This window comes from Channa argus, chromosome 5 (assembly GCF_033026475.1).
Source record: "Channa argus isolate prfri chromosome 5, Channa argus male v1.0, whole genome shotgun sequence".
Lineage (NCBI taxonomy): Eukaryota > Metazoa > Chordata > Actinopteri > Anabantiformes > Channidae > Channa > Channa argus.
Window position 1 is genome coordinate 18,695,955 of NC_090201.1, and position 18,884 is coordinate 18,714,838.

Sequence of the window (18,884 nt, forward strand, 5' to 3'; positions counted from 1 at the left end):
GTATATTGTAGGACTGGTTTTATTTCATATTTTTGCTTTAAGAACATGCTTAAGTGCATACTACTGCCATGCACTACTACTGCAAATATACATTTGTTAAAAATGCTTTAATATGTCATATATTTAAATTTAATGAGGTTATCAGAGTGAGTTCATACTCTCATACATAATATCCTGCTTGATTACAGCTGCACTCCTTCCTTAACACAGTACGAACAAAACTTTGTGCTCATTGTCTCGTATTACAAAGCATGAATCACATAACAAAAAATATAAAAATGTGTAACTGACAGTTGTCATTGGTGACTGGGTTGTATTGTGCGGTGGGCAAGTCTGTTTGAACTAAAAGCAGAAAGCAGTAAAATGCCAAAGACAGTTTTTTAGGAAAATGTTAGTTCTCATGCTTTCACCCAATGACACAAACAAATACTGGGTAGCTGCTACTAAGAGCAGATTTAACATCAGTCTGAATCATTTGTTTAGTAGGAAATCAGAGTGTGAGTATGTAAACTAGTGCCAAATTGTTTGCCTGAAATCAGAACCATAACAGAATTAAGTTGGCTCGGTAAAGGTGGAGATACAGGAATAAGTTATACAGACAACATCTCTTAAAGCATTCATGCCTTGATACATATAGAACAGTTGTGAGTGTAACTAGATGTACTACTACTACTACGCATCTTAACTGTTCTATTAAACATTTCTTCCATCTTACTGGCAAATTGTAAGGGTCAGTTTTGTGTGACATTTTCAAGCTACACGTAGTCCACTCCATCCACCACCTATCCTGCTTAGGATTTGGGAGGTGTGGGAGCCAGCTGTTATCGGTGTAAGGAGATGCTGGTTACACCTTAGAAAGGTTACCGGTCTATCACAGAACCACAGAGATGGCAACATTTGCACTCTAATTCATACCTACTAGCAATTTAGAGTTACCTACTAATCTAACGCCATGTCTTTAGACTGTGGGATGAAACTGGAGTAGAGGAAACCCACGCAACCATGGGGGGAACATGCAAACTCTACAGAGGTTTATTTGATGCCATTTGTACTGGGCTCTATTTGTATAGTTTTTGTAATGTATATGTAATATGTATATAGATATGTAAATTTCAAACACTGTGATTAAATCTGAACAAGACCACTGTTAGCAGGTCTCAGAACACACCAGAGAGCTCTTTGATGGGAGGTGCCAACCAAATACAAGGTAATGACAGTCACTATATCATCAGATCTTCTTCTTTCTATTCACTATTATAGCTTTATATAAATGCTGGTTATTACTGATAGAACAAACGTCCATAAAACAATAACAGGTGGGACACAAGTTCTGAACCCCAAGTTGCTCCCAAGTTGGGTCAGGTGAGCATCGCGCAGGGCAGCCACCACCATCGGTTTGTGAGTGTGTGTGTGAATAGGAATAAACATCGTAAAGTGCTTTGGATAAGTGACCATTTACCATTTAAAACAGCCTAAAATGCAGAGGTGCGAAATTGGAAATGATGACCAGCCTGAATAAACACAGGATATTGTGAACTTAATATTAAAAGCTTGATAAAATATTAACTGTTTATTTACAGTATTGGGATTTGCCCATATTTAGCCTCTCCATGAATCATAAGCAGTTATGCAGTTATATGTTATAGGTTTTATGGGATTTAAACATTTTTTGCAGGGGTTTATAGTGCAATCACTGCAAAAGTTTGTGAAAATGTTTCCCACATACATCTGAAGCATCCTCTGGCCTTTTCCCTCTGTGTGGCCACCTGTCTCTTTTCTTGTTTTCTCTTGATTCATATTTAAATATTATGGTGACTATAAAGTTGCTGTGTTGCAGTGTACATCCCAGATTTCAGTTTATCAATATCAATGTTCTTTTTTTTATTGTATTTTACAATGTAGATCATTATAGCCAAATGACTGCCCCCCCCCCCCCCCCCCCCCCCCCCCCCCAAAAAAAAAAAAATCAAAACTAATAGACTGCACATGTCAGACTAGAGAAGAAATCTCTTCAGTAGACATCTCTATGAACAAGTGGGGAAGGGGGATGGAACCAAAATTAAGGGGAAAAGTTTCAGTTTTCTGGGTTCAGTAGCAGCACGTGGAGAGAGGAGTGGTTTGGGACTAGAATAATTAGAGACAGAATGGGAGGGAAACGGAGCTCAGATTTCAGCCTGACAGGGGGCAAGGGGCCGGGCTGATATTTGGGGATATACGAAGATTCATTGAAGGCAACGGGGACATAAAACTCTAGCGTCAGGCCTGAAGCGGTTGGTGCTGAGTTGCTGCTGCAGGTCCGGGTCCTGCCGCTGGATTCCTCCATCGGTTTTGGGAAGGGTGAATGTCGAATGGTTCGGCTTTTGTAACTGGGGACATACACACTAAACACTGAGAGAAGCACCCGCTCCCCTCGCACCCTTCTTTCTCCCTCAAGGGCCCTGCATGTCTAATATTTAGACATGTTGAGCTTTTTGGATTCCAGGACTCTACTGCTACTTGTAGCAACCCAAGTCTGTCTATTAGCCGTTGTGAGATGTCAAGAGGAGGACGACCGTAAGTGACAGATTTATTTTTCTGAGAACTATAATGAAGAAAAGTTAAGTTGTCATACAGTTCACACGGAGAGCAAAAGTTCATCTACGTGACAGATCACTGTGGAAATACATTTATCTTTAAGCGTATGAACAGTAATGATGCTTTGATGTTGCTCCGGTGTCAGGGGTGGTTTGCTTATCTCCTCGGCAATTTTACGCACAGAAAGTTCACAACTGTTTAAACGCTATTAGATGCAAGCAAATACACACCATTAATGACAGTCGATAAGCTTATTTGCAATAAAATCTTCTGCAAAGTGTAATAAAAACCCAAATGATCTGAGTTGTGGACGTGCGTAAAAGCCATGGAACTGATGGAGCGATGGCAAAATCACGCGCACAAAGCTGGAATAGTTAGTTGGTAGTGCAAAGTTATTTCTAACACAGGCGATTTTATTCAACCTTGTCAATGTTTACAACTTCATAATTTGGAAAGGAATAATCACAAGAATTAGAGTTTGGTCTTCTACGGAGGAGCTCAATGCCTTACCCTACCTCCCCCTGCTCACTGTAGCTGACACCTGTGGGCCCTTTAGGGGCCTTAACGGGCTCTCATTTTAGCTGCAGATTCACTTAATATAGAGGGGGAAGGGGAAAGGGATGGGCGAAAAGTGAAAGGTGGTCAGGCTCAAGGGCCTTTGGTGATGTGGTGTTCACATTCCATTGCTGTCAGAGGGCATCCAGGCATATCCTGGCTTGTTGAGGCGGAAAGGTGAACCACAATTTCCATAAAAAAGAGCTTTTAACGTGTTTATTTGGGTATCTACTCCATTGGTAATCAAATTATCCCTGCAGCCTTTCTATCATCTCTGCACTGCACATTTTGCGGGACTGTGTGATCCCTTATCACTATTATTGATTTTAGTATCCTGAAATGACATTTGAGAGTGATGGTATGCCAACAGATTTGGGGCCAGAAATAATGTTCCATATGATTTCAGGGTTTCCATCTGTTTAAAAGATTACCCATAAGCTGTGACAGTCAGTCCAGAAAGAGACAGAGCCAGGGTGCAAGAGAGAAGGGATTGGAAAAATATAAGACAGGGACTTTATTGTTGTAATTGTGAATAGTCCAGTCTTTTCATTAATCCGTACGTTGCTTAACCAGGTTTTAAAGCATGGAAATGTTTTTTTTTTTTTTTTAAGACAAAGCTGAGAAAAGGGGGCAAACTGCTTGTGTCAGGTTATTCTTTCACAGGTAAAGGACCTCTGGATATAATGCAAGCCCTCCTTTCCTCAACATTAAAGATAGAGAAGTGGTAAAGATGTCTGTTTGTGACCTGCCCAGAGCCACTTGGGAGCAGTGGGCCGTTGCTTTAGCTCTCAAATTTGTGGCCACTAACTTCCTGGTAATGTAAGTAAGGAGCCCAAAAAGACTGGATTGATGACTAAAAGTTACTAAACACAGTCAAAATAGAGTTCACTCTGCTGTTGTACACCTGGGTCCACTTTACCATTTTCATTGTTCATTTTACTCCCCTGGAAAACAGTATGGCTGCCAACACATGGGAGAGGAGACATACAAATTATCCTCTGGGACAAAGAGCCAGCTTTCTATCAGTTTTCCAATATAGAAGAGCCCTTGTCCCAGAAACTCTTATATCAGGAAAATCTTTTATATCAGTCAGTGAAAGGACAGGTGCAGGACTTTGACAGACCATCCAGTCCTGTAAAACTAAATGTCAAAACCACAAGGAATGTGCGTGAAAGCTGAGCATTTTCTTTTCTGTGACATGTTTGAACTGGCATCCAACACAGCTATGGATTCCAGTTTAAAGTGTGCCACCGTGTTTATATAAGGCGATAGTTAGTGAATTGCCCACTCTGTCCCTTTTCGAGAAAGACCCTATTCATTGCTGCTGAGGTTGGTTAGGTTACCTGAACTTAAGCAGCACTCAAAGGTAAATACAGTATAGCTCCTGTACTTGCTCCTTCACCTCTCATCCACCTGGCACTCCTGAGGCCTCTCTTTAGATTCGTCCAATCTTTTCACTGATCGCTGCAGGTTCATTGGCCTCAATCAGAGCATTTCTTTGAGCAAGTGTTTGGCCTTGTGCTGACTACTGAGTAAACTGCCACACTGGAAAATGAACTAGAATACTGCTAATTACTTGTACCTATTGTTACATGTTCCTTACTGGTGTAATACAGACTGTGTACAGTACCTGTATTGAAACATACCCCACCTCCATCAGGTTCCACAATGTTCTTAGCAAGCTTTAGTCTGAAAAAACTTCTTTCATGGGCTGAATGCAAAGTCTGTCTCGTTTTCAGTAAATTAGGGTGCCTCCCACAATGTAAACTCGCCCTATATTTAACTTGTCAAGGAATTCGGGCACATAGTCTCCTGCTCTTGTGAAGTTGTTAAAGGTTTCCTGCAGGTCTTACCCAGCTTCACTGGGTCGCTGGTTTCTGTGGTGTTACACTGGCCCCCTGTGTTCAGAAAAGAGGTTGCATGCATGAGTTCAGTAACAGGACTGAGTGTTGTTATTTAGAAATTGCATATAAGTGTAAAATGTATTATTTTATTTTACTTGTTATTTTTTAAATAATAATGTATAGTTGATAATTAGGGAAAGTTGGGAATGACACAGACTCATCTTAGACCCTAGGCACAAGACTTTTATCCTGTTGAGATTGTGTTATCTGTTGTTAGACTCATCAGTAGATAGGTCAGGTTGGCCCTATAGTTGTGAATTACTCCTCACAAGGGTCACTGAAACATTAGAAGCATTAAATGAAAACAAATCCTTACTAGCATTGATAATTGGTTTGGGTTTTATTCTCTATTAACATTTATGCTTTCTAACAACTTTTTTTGTATTGACTTTTAGTTAAATTCTGTTATCTCACTGCATATGTGTTTCACTCCAGAACAAGTCAAACTCAAGTTATGACTTGCTGTACTTGTTTCTTTATCCTTTACACATTGCAGTGACTGCTTTTTCACACCTGATGCATAATCTATTTTTCCTCCTACCATCTTGCCTGGGCCTCTGTGTGTGGCTTACTATGACCTGACACACAGAAACAGAAGCTCTTAGTTGTACACAAGATGGACAGCGCTATAGCGACAAGGACGTATGGAAACCAGAGCCTTGTCGCATCTGTGTGTGTGACACTGGAGCCGTCCTGTGTGATGAAATTGTCTGCGAGGAGCTAAAAGACTGCCCCAAACCTGAGATCCCATTCGGAGAGTGTTGCCCCATCTGTGCAGCTGAAACATCTCCACCCATAGGTTGTAATTTATTTATCTCACATCTCTCATAAATAAATTACTATACATCATGTTGTTTATTTTGGGGAGAAAATTACACAGTGACAGTTCGTTTCAAAACAAAGGTTTGGCCACTTTCACTGAATCAGCATTCAGCAATCAGCATCAGCATACTGCATGTCATCCTTTGGTTTGAATACTGTTTTCTGTCCCCAGAGCAAACAAATGATAAGAAACAACAGTGACACATCTGAACACATTTTAGTGAAATGCTACCTCAATATAATTTTCCATAGCTGGCTCACCTTGGCCTCATCTTGTTTGAATACTTGCCTGAGTGTCATGAGAACATGTGGGAGTCATTATAGAAATACCTCCGTCAGGCAGACATGGCCTCACATTTCTACTCTTTATGCTCTCTGTGGATCTCTGCAGAGCTCATTGCAAGGAAAAACAGGGACACTCTACTAAGGTTGAGGCTTTTTGAAGGAGCCATTCACCACATTTAAAAATGGCCACTGCTTCTTGATAAAGAAGTGTTGTTTTGGAAATTTTAAAAAAAGTGGGGAGCATGCCTGTACTGTATTCAGAAGTGTCACTGCAATGCATGCTTATTATCAAAATGCTTTATAAAATGCTTATCTTCAATTTAAGGCAAAGTTACTTTTGAATTGATAGGAAAACGTTTCTAACATGTAAGGCATCATTCTAAAAATTTAAATTAGCAACAACATGTAAAAAGGGCTGCTTATCAAACTCCATTGTCTTTTTGTCAATGAATAAAACGTTTACAGAACAGATTAGTGAACATAATTGCCTTGCTGGTTCATTTTTAAACATTTACATCCTGATATAAATCTAAATTGAGTAAATTCTACATGGATGTTAATGCCTCATCCCTATTATTATCCAAACAACAGTTAATGTAAAAAAGCAGTGCCTAAATGTGTCCAGTAGTTTCTAATATTGCTACCTAACAATGCTTAGGATGCTTTCAAATAAAATCACATCCCCATCCACCCATACACGATGGGTGTATAACATCACAATTCTTTTGCTTTACACTGTTATCTCTTTTTTTTGCCACTTCATTACTTCTTCTTTAAACTCTTAAGATGGTAATTCCACCAACACTTTTTCAATCCAAATGGGCTGTTTGGGTGCCACAAGTATGATTCAATGGTGGCCTTTAGAATAGTATAACATAGGAAAAAGGTATTATCAACGTGTGTAGACCTTCTGCTTTTCTGAGAAAAAGCACTGCATAACTCTCAAGGGTTGTTTCTGTGCAAGTTTTTGTCTAACAGTTATGTTTTTCCCCTCTACCCTTCTCAACCACATAACAGGAACACCTGGAGCTAAGGTGAGACCAACTAAGATATTAAGTGTTTGTTAAATGAAGTTCTCCAACACCTGCAATTATATTGGTATCTGTCCCAGTCTCATATCAGAGTGTCAGGACAGCTTGTAGTTTATGGATTTAGATTAAGCTTTGATGTGAAAAAGCTTTGCCAGATGGATAATAGTTATTTCCTCCCCCACAGTGTTTATTATTTACTTAATATTTATAGATACATTTTCAACATTTTGCTATTGACCCTTTTCCTTATGAACCTGTAAGGTTTATCAGATATGCTTTTACAGTGTTGCATGTTAGAGGCCAAGTATGAAATTATTGATGACAAAAGACAGACATAAAGAAAATGCATAAAAACCATTTGTAATTCTAATCGCTGTTTTGTGCTTTACCCTTTCAACATCAGGGACAGAAAGGTGAACCTGGAGACATTACCGATGTAAGTTGACACCATGCACTAAGAGCTCTCTTTCTGTCCGTCAACATGAAAGACCAAAAAAGTATTTAGATCCCTAACTAAAGTAAAAAGCAAAGATACTGAAAACTATGGGCGAAAAGTGAAAGGTGGTCAGGCTCAAGAAAAGTGTTCACATTCCATTGCTGTCAGAGGGCATTACTATTAGTTTTGAGTATTCCATATACTATTTTACAATTTAGTCTCTTTTAGTGCCTTATATTTTATAGTTTTGTATACAGTAAGTACTAATGTAAGCTTTGTATTAATCAGAATCTACTAGAGCAGAAAGCACTTTTGCCTACTAGTGGCATAAAAGCACAAATTGCAAATACATCCTCAAGTCAAGTATAAATGCCTCATATTATTAATACTTCTCTGTGGGTATCACATCATCTCTCTCAATGAATGTGACTAGGAGCAGTTTGGAAAACAGTAAAACAACTTTAAAAGTATAGTAAAAAATAACTGAATAACTCCATGCTTCAATATAAAAGAAAGGAGGGAGAGAGAGAGAAAGACAGAGAGAAAGACAGAGAGACAGAACACTTCCAGCAGCTCAGCACCTGGAAATGCTTTACAACTCTAAGGGAATACAAGTTCATGGCAGGAAATAAGAAGGCATTGTTTATTGTATGTTGCTTATAATGCCTTGCCCAAACAGATTAGCAAGTCTATTAGCAAGTCTACTCTGATGGGAGAAAGACAATGTAACCCCACCCCCCCACCCCCACCTCACCCCCAGTGTGTGAGCGGATCTAAACCTCCCTTGTGCAGATACTGAATCTGACCTTTAATGTTGGTCAGTCAGTCTTATGTTCTTACATGCCTTTATATGGTACTTTATGATTTTAACACTTATCATATATCATATTATTTATTAAAGGTTATTTTTAATATAACATTTTCTCTGTTTTCTACTCTTTACAGGTTGTAGGACCAAGAGGACCACCTGGCCCCATGGTATGCATCTATTTCTGCATCTTTCCTTAGAGCTTTGAACATTTTGGTGTATGTATGCTTTAGTGTCAGTGTCATGCAATAACAAGACAACGTTTAGATTAACTATAGGTTTATGTTGATGACTATTGCACTACTCTCTCCTGTTCGATAGGGCCCACCTGGAGAGCAAGGACCCCGTGGATCAAGAGGAGAGAAGGGAGAGAAGGTTGGTTTGATGCATATTGTCTTTTTTTTCTTTTTTTTTTGGTGTCTCTTTGATCCTTAAGACCCTCATTTTTTTGGTGCCTTGACAAGTACAGTTCAACCTATTGAATATCGCTTTAGGTATTTTAGGGGGAAGGTGTGTGAGTGTATGTTTGGGGGCAGATTCCTGCTACAGCTTGCAGGTTTGCAGCTGAATGGTGGCCTTTCATTGAACAGTTCAGCCTAAATAGTCATGTGTCGTTTCCATTAGGCCGTGTAGTCTGAATTGTTTAACAGATGTGGGACTGTCGAATCCTCATAGTGTAAACCTCTTGCAGTCAGTCGCTGTGGGAAACGTTATCACAATCGCCTGGCTTTGATCACCACATTAATGCACACTTGTATGTGTTAATGGCTGCAAGCGAAGAGTTTATGTCATGTAATCATCTTGTTTATGCAAATTTAAACACAAATTGGATTACGTTTTGGCTAACAGAGGTTAATCAGCCTTCTAGGTGTTCAGCACATTCTTTGTCTAGTCTCCCCTTGCAGGGTAATTTGTCACTACATGCATTATGGTATGTAATATAGCCTAATTTGCTATGTTTAATGCTATGTTTAATGTATTTCTGAGGCTTTTCACCTTTAAGTTCCGGGTTGGTTCCTTGCAAAAAAGACCAAATTCTTGATGGATCACTGTTTGCCAACAGCTAGTGAACTGTAGTCAAGTTCCTCTAGTGCAGTTGGGAGAAAGTTTAACTGAACATTAGGCGTCTGTCAACACCTTCTGACAAATCAAGTGCAGCTCTATATCGTCTGCCAGCAACTTTGTAATGTTTTATCCAAAGCACTACTGTCTTTGAATATTTGCATTTCTGATATGAAATTAATCAGATTCGAATTGTAACAATACTTTAACCCCTTTTTGTACTCATATGCTTAGAAAGGGCAGGGGAGGAACTGATTATTTAACTAGTTGATTGGCGAGAAAAGAGTAGTTGTCTCTTTTGGTCACTGAATAATTTTAGATTTTTAAGTAAAGTCACCAAGCATTCTGCACTCGTAAGCATTTGCTGTTTTTTTAGTCCTCTAAATTATTAAAACTGACTATCTGCTTGTCAACAACAGTGTATCAACTCAGCCTTAAGGAGTTTTTACTATTTCCTCTTTTCTATGGACCAATCGATTAATAAGTTCATGGAGAATGTCTTACAAAAGAAAAGTGCCCATCATGTTTTTGTGTATTTGCAGATTTTATATTTATTTCTTTTTATATCAATCTCTGTTAGGGAAGCCCCGGTCCCCGCGGCAGAGATGGTGAACCAGGTACCCCTGGAAACCCCGGCCCCCCTGGACCTCCAGGGCCTAATGGACCCCCTGGACTTGGCGGAGTAAGTGTTCCATGACAAGTAGATTTGATGGACTGGCTTTCATTGCAAATGTCAGAGCTGACAGGTCGAACACTGAGGCAAGGCCAAGAATGGGTTCATTTAACTAAGCAGAGCGAATAGTGAAATGGTGAAGGAAAGAACTTAAAAGCACAAAAGAGGTGGGGAACTTCTGGCAATGGGAGGAGGCAGAAATACAACAAAGTGTACGCAGAGAGGGAGAATAGATCGAATGCCTCTTATTCTTTGCAGGAGAAAAGATGGGAGGAGGTGGATTGAGGGGAGAGGAGGCGGAAGGGCAGGAGGTAGTATGATAGACTTGGGGAGGGGTAAAGAAGGAGGTTTTCTGGGAGAAAAAAACAAGCAGAGTCTTTGTGAAAGAGAGCAAGATGAAAACTGTTCACATGCCCTCTGTCTCTCTACCGTCTGTATCAGGATTCACATAATAAGCTCTGCTGCTGACAGTCTATTACAAGCTGCTCCTCTCTCCTGCCAAAATGACACAGCATCCTCCAAACTCTGCAAATGTCTGACACCACAGTCGGCTTCCAAGATAAATGCTTCATTTTTGAATCACGGACAGTGAAAAAGCCAAAGCTCATTTTTAAAGTTGGGACAATTTAAAGTGTTTATTTTTATTTGATTCGTTGGCCAGTCAGTTTCATCTAGAAGCTTTGCCATCAATGTCATTCTATTTTAATGAAGCAGATTAAATTAAAAGATTTGCTGCAGCATGGTTTTATGTTTTTTTAAATGAAACAACCTTTGTCTATCACCATAAAAGTTAATTATGGCTTTTTCGGATGAATTTCAGAACTTTGCTGCTCAGATGGCCGGTGGCTTTGACGAGAAGGCTGGTGTCGCAAATATGGGCGTGCTGCAAGGACCAATGGTGAGCAATCGATGATGAGAGCTGCTGCTGCTTCCGTGTTCTTTTTTACAGCTGGCTGCTTTTGAATGTGCTACGATACTGCAGTTTGAGGGATCAGTCACAAGCCATTAGACACCTTCTTTTTCCCATAAAGCTGGGATAAAGATCTGCGCTTGCAACCATCTAGCCTCTTGAAGTATTGGAACAAAATTCTGGATTCCAACCATCCCGTATATTTTCTTTTTTTTCCCATGGTTTTTGGGTGTTTTCGTATTTTGACATTTGTGCAGGAACACAAAGAACTTCCATACATGAGCCAGAGAGACAGTGCATGGTCACCAGTTTAGGAGAGTAGATACCCATGGAGGATTTAAAATCATCAAGGATGATAGCATAATCTATTTTTCATGTCCTTTGTTATTGGTTTGGGGTGAAACCTGAGAAATATAATCAAGCACTTTCCCAAGTGTTGCAGAAAAGAACTATGAAGTTCTGTGTCCTGATGGAAAATAAACACCTCACATGGAGTACAGAGGGGTAAATTGAGGAAACAGCCATTGATCTTCAGTTCACGCCAAGCCCGTGAAACTACTCCTGCTGGTGGTTAGCTGGCTTGGCAACGTGCCTGAGATGGAGTGAGAAGCACACTGGGAGCTATTTTGGTTGAGGGAGTCGCAGAGCAGCTTGGCAGTGTCTCAGCCCAGCAGTGGTTTGAGATGCCGAGGAGGGGCGGCACCTGGAGTCGATCCCATCCCCACAGTAAGGAGCAGTATGTGTGGCTTCACTCGTACAGACTGTCCTGATAAACATGTGTCTGAGACCTCACCGCTGCACTGGGCCATTTTAAAGCTGGTCCTTGTTTATGTTGGGATTTGCCAGCCTGCTGGGGAGAGACAGCAGTGGAAGAACAGGCTGGACTGATGTTAAATCACAAGCTTATGACCCACTCATACACACCCAACAGGACCCCAGCTCACATCCGTGTATCCTAAACCTCAATGCTCTGAAATATATGCACACACACATGCATGTCCCTCAATCACACATTCAAATGCCCTGAAGATATAGAGCCCCATTGATATGTTTCTGCCTGCTGTGGTAATGGCTTCCCACACCCACTGAAAGGTAACTTTCATTCCCCTCTAAGGTCCACTGTGCCATGCTTTCTTTGGCTCCCATTGCCTGATTTTTTTTTTACATAAACATGATGCTGAAATGAGGATTTATAAAATCATACTTAATGAAAGGAATGTGTTTCTATTTGAGAGGAAAACACTGCCACAAGTAATAAGACTCTGACCTTGTTTCTCCTTAAGTTACTCAAGAACTTAGAAACTTTATTTACACCACAGAATGGGATTTTCTCGTGTTGAGCACTGACGCATGAAGATAAAAGGGAAATTACTTTGACAAATTATTAGACTCTCGCAGAGAAGATTAAGGTCCAGTCAGAGAAAATTATTTTCAAGAAATATTTCACCTTGTTTTGAGACCTTATTTCTAGGATTAAGGATTTCTCTAAAACCAAATAGTTAATTTTTATGATGTTTTTTCCATTCCTTGCCAAAAGTTATGTAAAGTTTAAGCACTTCCCTTAAGAGCACAGCAATAATGCTGGTGACCCCTGAACCACAGGGACACACAGCAGGTGGGTTGAAAAGAAGAGAAAAGAAAGAACTAGAAAGCAGGTGAAAGTCTGAATGGCACTGAGGAATTTCAGATGATTTATGGTTTTGACAAGTAGGGCCACTATGTTTCGTCTTGCTGTAAGGCAAAGCTGTTGATATGCTTTATAGCTTCTGACAGAATTCAGGTGGACAACAGGGCAAAGGTTTTCCTCAACACACACAAACAGAATTAAAAAATGTAAAACAACAAACCTGCACTTGTTATATGTGTTTGTGGTATTTAAGTGGTGTGTATTGATGAAGGCAGTGATTATATTGCTATGCTGATGTTGTATCTCTGGACTCCTTTCTTCCCTTCAGGGCCCCATGGGACCCAGAGGACCACCTGGCCCCACTGGATCACCTGTAAGCACCTCCTGTATTACACACAAGACAGACGCACCTGTAGACAAGATCCTGTGTTCAGGCATAGACAGGATACTCAACGCTAAATCTCTTAATTGTAATGTGCTTGATGCCCCGTACACATTAAATACCACATTGTCTACTTTTTCTGGGTGTATTTATAATAACAGTGACCCCAAAATGACCAGCAGAGAGCATACAACAGTCTGTGTGTGACAAATATTTACACACAGCCTAGAGTCTGGAGGAAGGTGGCACATGGAGAATACTTTTATCTCCCAGCTGCAGGCTCTGGGGCTTTTTCCTACACCACAACTAAGACATACTGTAGTGCACCTGACAATTTACCTTTAACACAACCTTCCTAGGCTTACACCCCCCATCCCCACCTCCACCTTTTTCTGTTCCTGCTCACAACCCGGCATCTGCGCGTAGCCCTTTTAGGCCTCCCAGCCTCTATAGTAAAGTGGTTAAGTTGGACACAGTGCCAGTTGACTTGTCTCAACTTGATGGTTTAATCAGCCTGAGCCCACGTTTGGAGAGACCGAGATCGCTGCTACAACTACTTTTAGACAGGATGCAGACATTTCTTGACATCTGCACTGAAGCCATGAAATTTTGACTTGCTGCATTAATGTAGACCAACAGACAAATATTATGAAGAAGTAGTTGTTTTTGACTTTTGGTCAAACCAAAGACACTTCCTAATATGCCCCTTTGGGTTTTTGTTAGTATTGATGACATTTCATTTCATTGACCAATAATGAAAATAATGATCAGCTGCAGCCCTACAAATGACAAAGACTCACTATTGACTACTCTGGGGATATTTCTTTTAATAATTTGATAAAATATCAAAAAAGTCAAGTTGATATTTTCTAATCTCTTGTTTGGATTATGGCAAATTGGATTTAATATCAGAAGGTAGACAAGACCAGCAGAAATTCACAATAAAGAAGCCTTGACACATTTTCTGTAATAAAATTAGATGATTAATTAATTTAATAGTTAAGTAATAATTAGTTAATTTTCTGTTCATTAGCTAATCAGATAATCAACAAATTCTTGCACCGGTAGTTAGACCCACATCAAAGGGATTTTTTATATATTCAAAAAAAAATTCTTCTGTCTTCTTTCTACATTTCAGGGTCCACAAGGTTTCCAAGGCAACCCAGGAGAGGCTGGAGAGCCTGGACAATCTGTAAGTATCCCACAGAGTACTACTCCTTCCCCCATTCACCCACCGTAGTCTGTAATAAGTTTGTAGCTTTATAGCCGTTTCATAACCTCTGTAAGTGTCTCAGCTCCCATCCAGGCTGCTGTAAGCCTCTCTTCATTTCGACACATTCACTACTTTGTGTCATGTCTGCTTGTGTCTCTAAAAAAAGGATCCCATTGTCCACAAAATTGGTATTGTCTTTGAAACGATTTCAACTGGCAACAGAAAGTAAAATGTTTAATCAATATGATGTATGCAAGTGAGACAGGAAGCTACTACAAAATATGAAAAAACTACAAAATCAACAGTAACACTTTAACTAAAAGTGGAGTCTGTTGAACTTTTCCCATTTCCCTCCCCAGCTACATCTCCCCCAGTACATAATTACTGCTGTACACTCTTTTAACATTCTCTTGTCTTTCAGTGCTGTTTATGCCACAAACCCAACTTTGTGTGGAGCATCTAATAATTAAAAACAAGGTAGCAAACTGGTCATCTGAAGTCGTAATGCACTATCGTGGGTTTTACATTGAGGAGAGCAGATTTGCAGTTTTTAGGGTCATTCATTCTTTGAGCATCTTTTCACTGATCTCTTCTTATGTTTGTTCCCTGCACCACTGTCTTTTCAGACAGAAAATCCTAAACCTTTCCATTAGTTTTCATTTTGCCTTCTTACAATTCCCTTCACTCTCTCTATGCTGTTGCTTCTCTGCCCTTACTTACCCTTCGTGCAGCTTGAAATCAGACTACATACCCTCCCTCAGCAGGTACATAGTGCAGTGTCTCCCCACTGCTGTGTTAATCTGTTCCTGCAGAGTTCAGATAAGCCTCTGAAACACCTCTTTTTCAATACATGCCAGTACATCATTATGTGTGATTAAAATCAAGCTTCCTACCAGACAGGGTCAAAGCATTGGGTCTTTGTTTGTGAAGTCCAGTGATTATTTTAGCCTTTGTAATCATAAGAAGTCAAAGAAGCTTTTACTAAGGGGGGATTATAATATATATATAATATATATTCACATGCTAACATCTCTGTTATCATTGCAAGCCAGTGTTTTACACAACATTTGGCAATTTAATATTTAATTTTGTTTTTGTTTAATTTTTGTTTTACCTGAAGACTGATAAATGGAGAAAACCAGAGGTCATCAAGATAAAAGAATATTGATAAGATCGTTAGACATATCAATACATTATAAGTGGGAAACCCAGGGAATATACTGCCAGACAGATAGAAAGAGAGAAAGTTGAAAACAGCCGAATGTCACAGTAAGTATATTGGATAAGGTAATGAAATATTTGTTTTGACTATGAATCGTTCCAATTCTGAGTCTAGAAGTGTATCATGTGTGTTTAGAGAGCAGGAGTTGTCATCTCTTTGTATGAATAATGCCCCATTCTTCAAACTGTGTCATGTTGCCCTCTGTTGGTTATGACTGGTGGGCATCTCACCTTTTCTTCTCTTTTACTCACAGGGACCCATGGGACCCCGTGGCCCCCCTGGCCCTCCCGGAAAACCTGGAGATGATGTAAGTGTGTCTATCAAAAATTTAAAAACTGTTAATACACTTTAAAAACTTGAAAAGGCAGATATCAAGTGAAGGTCAGCCACTATCCTTAGTTCTGAATAAACTGAGTTAATTCTGTAAAAAACTGTGTCAACATCTCTGCTTGATATACTTATTTTGTCGCCTTTTCAACATCCACTGTGTCACTGCCAGGATTATTATAGTTGCTAGTACTGTAGCTTACTACCAGCTACAGTGTATTTTATAGTTTTTATTCTTACTGCTATCTTACCTTCTTAACTGCAAATTCCCCTTCCCTCACCCGATTTTGTGTCTATCTCTACACTGTCTTCTATATATTAAATAAAGGTTAAAATATAAAGTATAGATTTTACAATGTACTCTCTATACAGTTGCCAGCAAATATGAACTTGTCTATAAACATTATTGTTCTTGACTAACATGAGACCGCTGTGCTAGTATTATTAGACATAATATCCTTTACTACCATAAATGCCTTTATTATATTTTTTTATTATAAGTTTTTACTTGATTATTGTGATCATAAACAGACCATACACTCAATGAATGGAGGTCAGAATTGAGCTCTGCTGCTGTTCACGTTAATTTCCCCTTATCTAAATATGGGCTTCTACGTCAATCAGCCTCATACATTCACTGAAATAAAATTAATGTGGCTATTTTTCCATCTACATGAAGATGTAATTCCTACTTTTAGCCACACGGTGGCAGCAGACATGATATATCACACTGTGTCCACTAGGAGTGCTCACTCACACTTCACTCTTTGATTAACTATAACTATATAAATACTTTAAATGCTCTTGTTTTAGGGTGAGGCTGGCAAACCAGGAAAATCAGGCGAGCGTGGACCTACTGGACCTCAGGTAAGATTTCTTAGACTGCTGATTCATTGTGTTTTTCAGAGCAGCTTGACACACTTTGTGGCTATGCTGGTCTACAACCACCCTGCTGGTAAGCTGTAAAACATCCTAAACAAGCAGGTTTCTCAAGTTGCATATGTATTTGTAACATTTCATTATATGGTGATTAGACATTAACAGCCCTCACAATAGGTGGTAGTAATGATGAATAAACATTTCGATCTCAAAAGATTATTCCTCTCTAAACTAACAGTATTAAAGTTTTTCCAAATAGATGTATTGTCAGTAACAATACCTTTTCCATCATCCCCCCTCTTCTATTACAGGGAGCTCGTGGATTCCCAGGAACTCCTGGCTTGCCAGGAATCAAAGGACACAGAGTAAGTGTTTTTGTTGTCTGTTAACAATTTTTGTTGCTCTGCTTTTCTCTCTTCACTTTCCACTCACCCCAGCTGGTCAAAGCAGATGGCCTCCCACCCTGAGCCTGGTTCTGCTGGAGCTTTCTCCCGTTAAAGGGAGTTTTTCCTCTCCACTGTTGCCTTGGCCTTGCTCAAGGGGGAATTGTTGGGTTCTCTCTACACATTTTTATAGTCTTGACTTTATTCTGTAAAGTGCCTTGAGATGACGTTGTTGTGAATTGGCGCTATATAAATAAAGTTGCATTCAATTGAAATGAAAAATTTCCAATAAAGTTATTGGGCTGTATGTTTATTTATGCTTGGTTTCCTAATCATGGGTCTCTGTTTTTTATTTCAGGGTTATCCAGGTCTTGATGGTGCAAAGGGAGAGACTGGGGCTGTTGGTGCTAAGGTAGTTTTTTCTCTGTGTACATCTGATTTCTGGATGATGATGATGATGATGATACAGTAATCCATTGTTGCTTTCTATCTGTTTTAATGATGGACACAAAAGGACACAACAAAACTTGGCATAAGATTTTTTCTTATTAATATTTATTTACCTGGAGTAACCTCATGTATTATTGTGTGTTTAGCCCAGAAATAGCAGTTATTGCCTTTATGACAAGTAATAGGGACTATAATGAATTACAGACTGTCTAGCTGGGGGTATCTTGTCATACTAAGAGCTAAATCTTCCCTCTCTTTAGGGTGAGTCTGGTGCTCCAGGAGAGAGTGGTGCACCTGGACCAATGGTGTGTATTTCAACTAAACATCACAAAATAAAAGATTATTTCTTAATTATCAGTGTAATCTTATTGTATTTTTTTTTACATAGGGGCCTCGTGGTTTGCCTGGTGAGAGAGGCCGTCCTGGACCCAGTGGAGTTGCTGTGAGTGAAAATTAATTATGTTTTTTAATCTAAAAACTATTAGTGGAGAGATTCATAGCAGATGGTTTATGCTTTTTTGTGTCTGTTGCACAGTTAGGAAATATATCCAAGTTAGTGCAGTGTATTGGTTTTACCTTTACCAGTGTGATGATTTGAACAGCTTGTGTAAATCTGTTTCCCATTATTTAAAAAAATGGCCCACAGGTTTTTCTGCCATAAGCTCATGATGCATTTCTTATTACATTCAGGGAGCACGTGGAAATGATGGCTTGCCTGGCCCCGCTGGTCCTCCAGTGAGTATCATTTTGATAATTGATTTGAAGTAACACTAATCTGCAGTATGCTTTGGGTAATCTCTACATCTCACATATCTCAAGTCTCAGGGATTGAGCTGACAAACTGTCTTTAACTCTTTGTAGGGCCCCGTCGGTCCCTCTGGAGCTCCAGGCTTCCCTGGCTCTCCTGGTGCAAAGGTAAGTTTAACGGTGCCTCTTTTTTCCATCCCCACTTTTGCATTTAGGAAAAAAAGTTTCTTTCTACTGCTGTTTATTACTTTCTATGAGAAAGTGAATTTGCTGCCGCTCATTTTCATCCTTTTTGACAAAAACAAAGCTATGTGTAAAACAGGTGCAAAACCTTTGAAAAGTTTGTCTCAGAAAATGGTGGCATGCAGTTCAGGGTAGATTTTGTGGAGACAAGTTGAAATACTTTATTGAAACTGGAGAAGGCTTTGGTGCATTGAAAAGTGCTTTAAGCCTCCATCTGTGTGGAAAATTACGCAGAAGGGGGCTTTTGAAGTGTTATTCTCCCTCTCACACTTCTTACTGTCTTTTTCTCATTTTCTTTTCCTTCGGCTTTGCATTTGATTTATTCCTCCTGCACGGCAGACAGACTCAGCT

The 18,884-nt window shown here is 39.6% G+C and overlaps 1 protein-coding gene across 2 annotated transcripts in view; it reads left to right on the forward strand.

Moving 5' to 3' along the window:
- Positions 1-2,228: 2,228 nt before the first annotated feature.
- Positions 2,229-18,884, forward strand: part of col2a1b (collagen, type II, alpha 1b) — a 40,455-nt gene continuing 23,799 nt past the window's right edge. Inside the window, exons 1-18 of one of the 2 annotated variants that reach the window (XM_067503523.1) lie at positions 2,229-2,553; positions 5,623-5,832; positions 7,158-7,174; positions 7,575-7,607; positions 8,553-8,585; positions 8,737-8,790; positions 10,058-10,159; positions 10,971-11,048; positions 13,016-13,060; positions 14,208-14,261; positions 15,758-15,811; positions 16,645-16,698; positions 17,022-17,075; positions 17,452-17,505; positions 17,804-17,848; positions 17,932-17,985; positions 18,234-18,278; positions 18,405-18,458. In XM_067503523.1, the coding sequence (XP_067359624.1) occupies positions 2,460-2,553; positions 5,623-5,832; positions 7,158-7,174; positions 7,575-7,607; positions 8,553-8,585; positions 8,737-8,790; positions 10,058-10,159; positions 10,971-11,048; positions 13,016-13,060; positions 14,208-14,261; positions 15,758-15,811; positions 16,645-16,698; positions 17,022-17,075; positions 17,452-17,505; positions 17,804-17,848; positions 17,932-17,985; positions 18,234-18,278; positions 18,405-18,458 (1,134 nt within the window). In that variant the 5' untranslated portion in view covers positions 2,229-2,459. The remainder of the gene's footprint in view (positions 2,554-5,622; positions 5,833-7,157; positions 7,175-7,574; positions 7,608-8,552; positions 8,586-8,736; positions 8,791-10,057; positions 10,160-10,970; positions 11,049-13,015; positions 13,061-14,207; positions 14,262-15,757; positions 15,812-16,644; positions 16,699-17,021; positions 17,076-17,451; positions 17,506-17,803; positions 17,849-17,931; positions 17,986-18,233; positions 18,279-18,404; positions 18,459-18,884) is intronic. The other variant, XM_067503525.1, reaches the window with a different exon arrangement.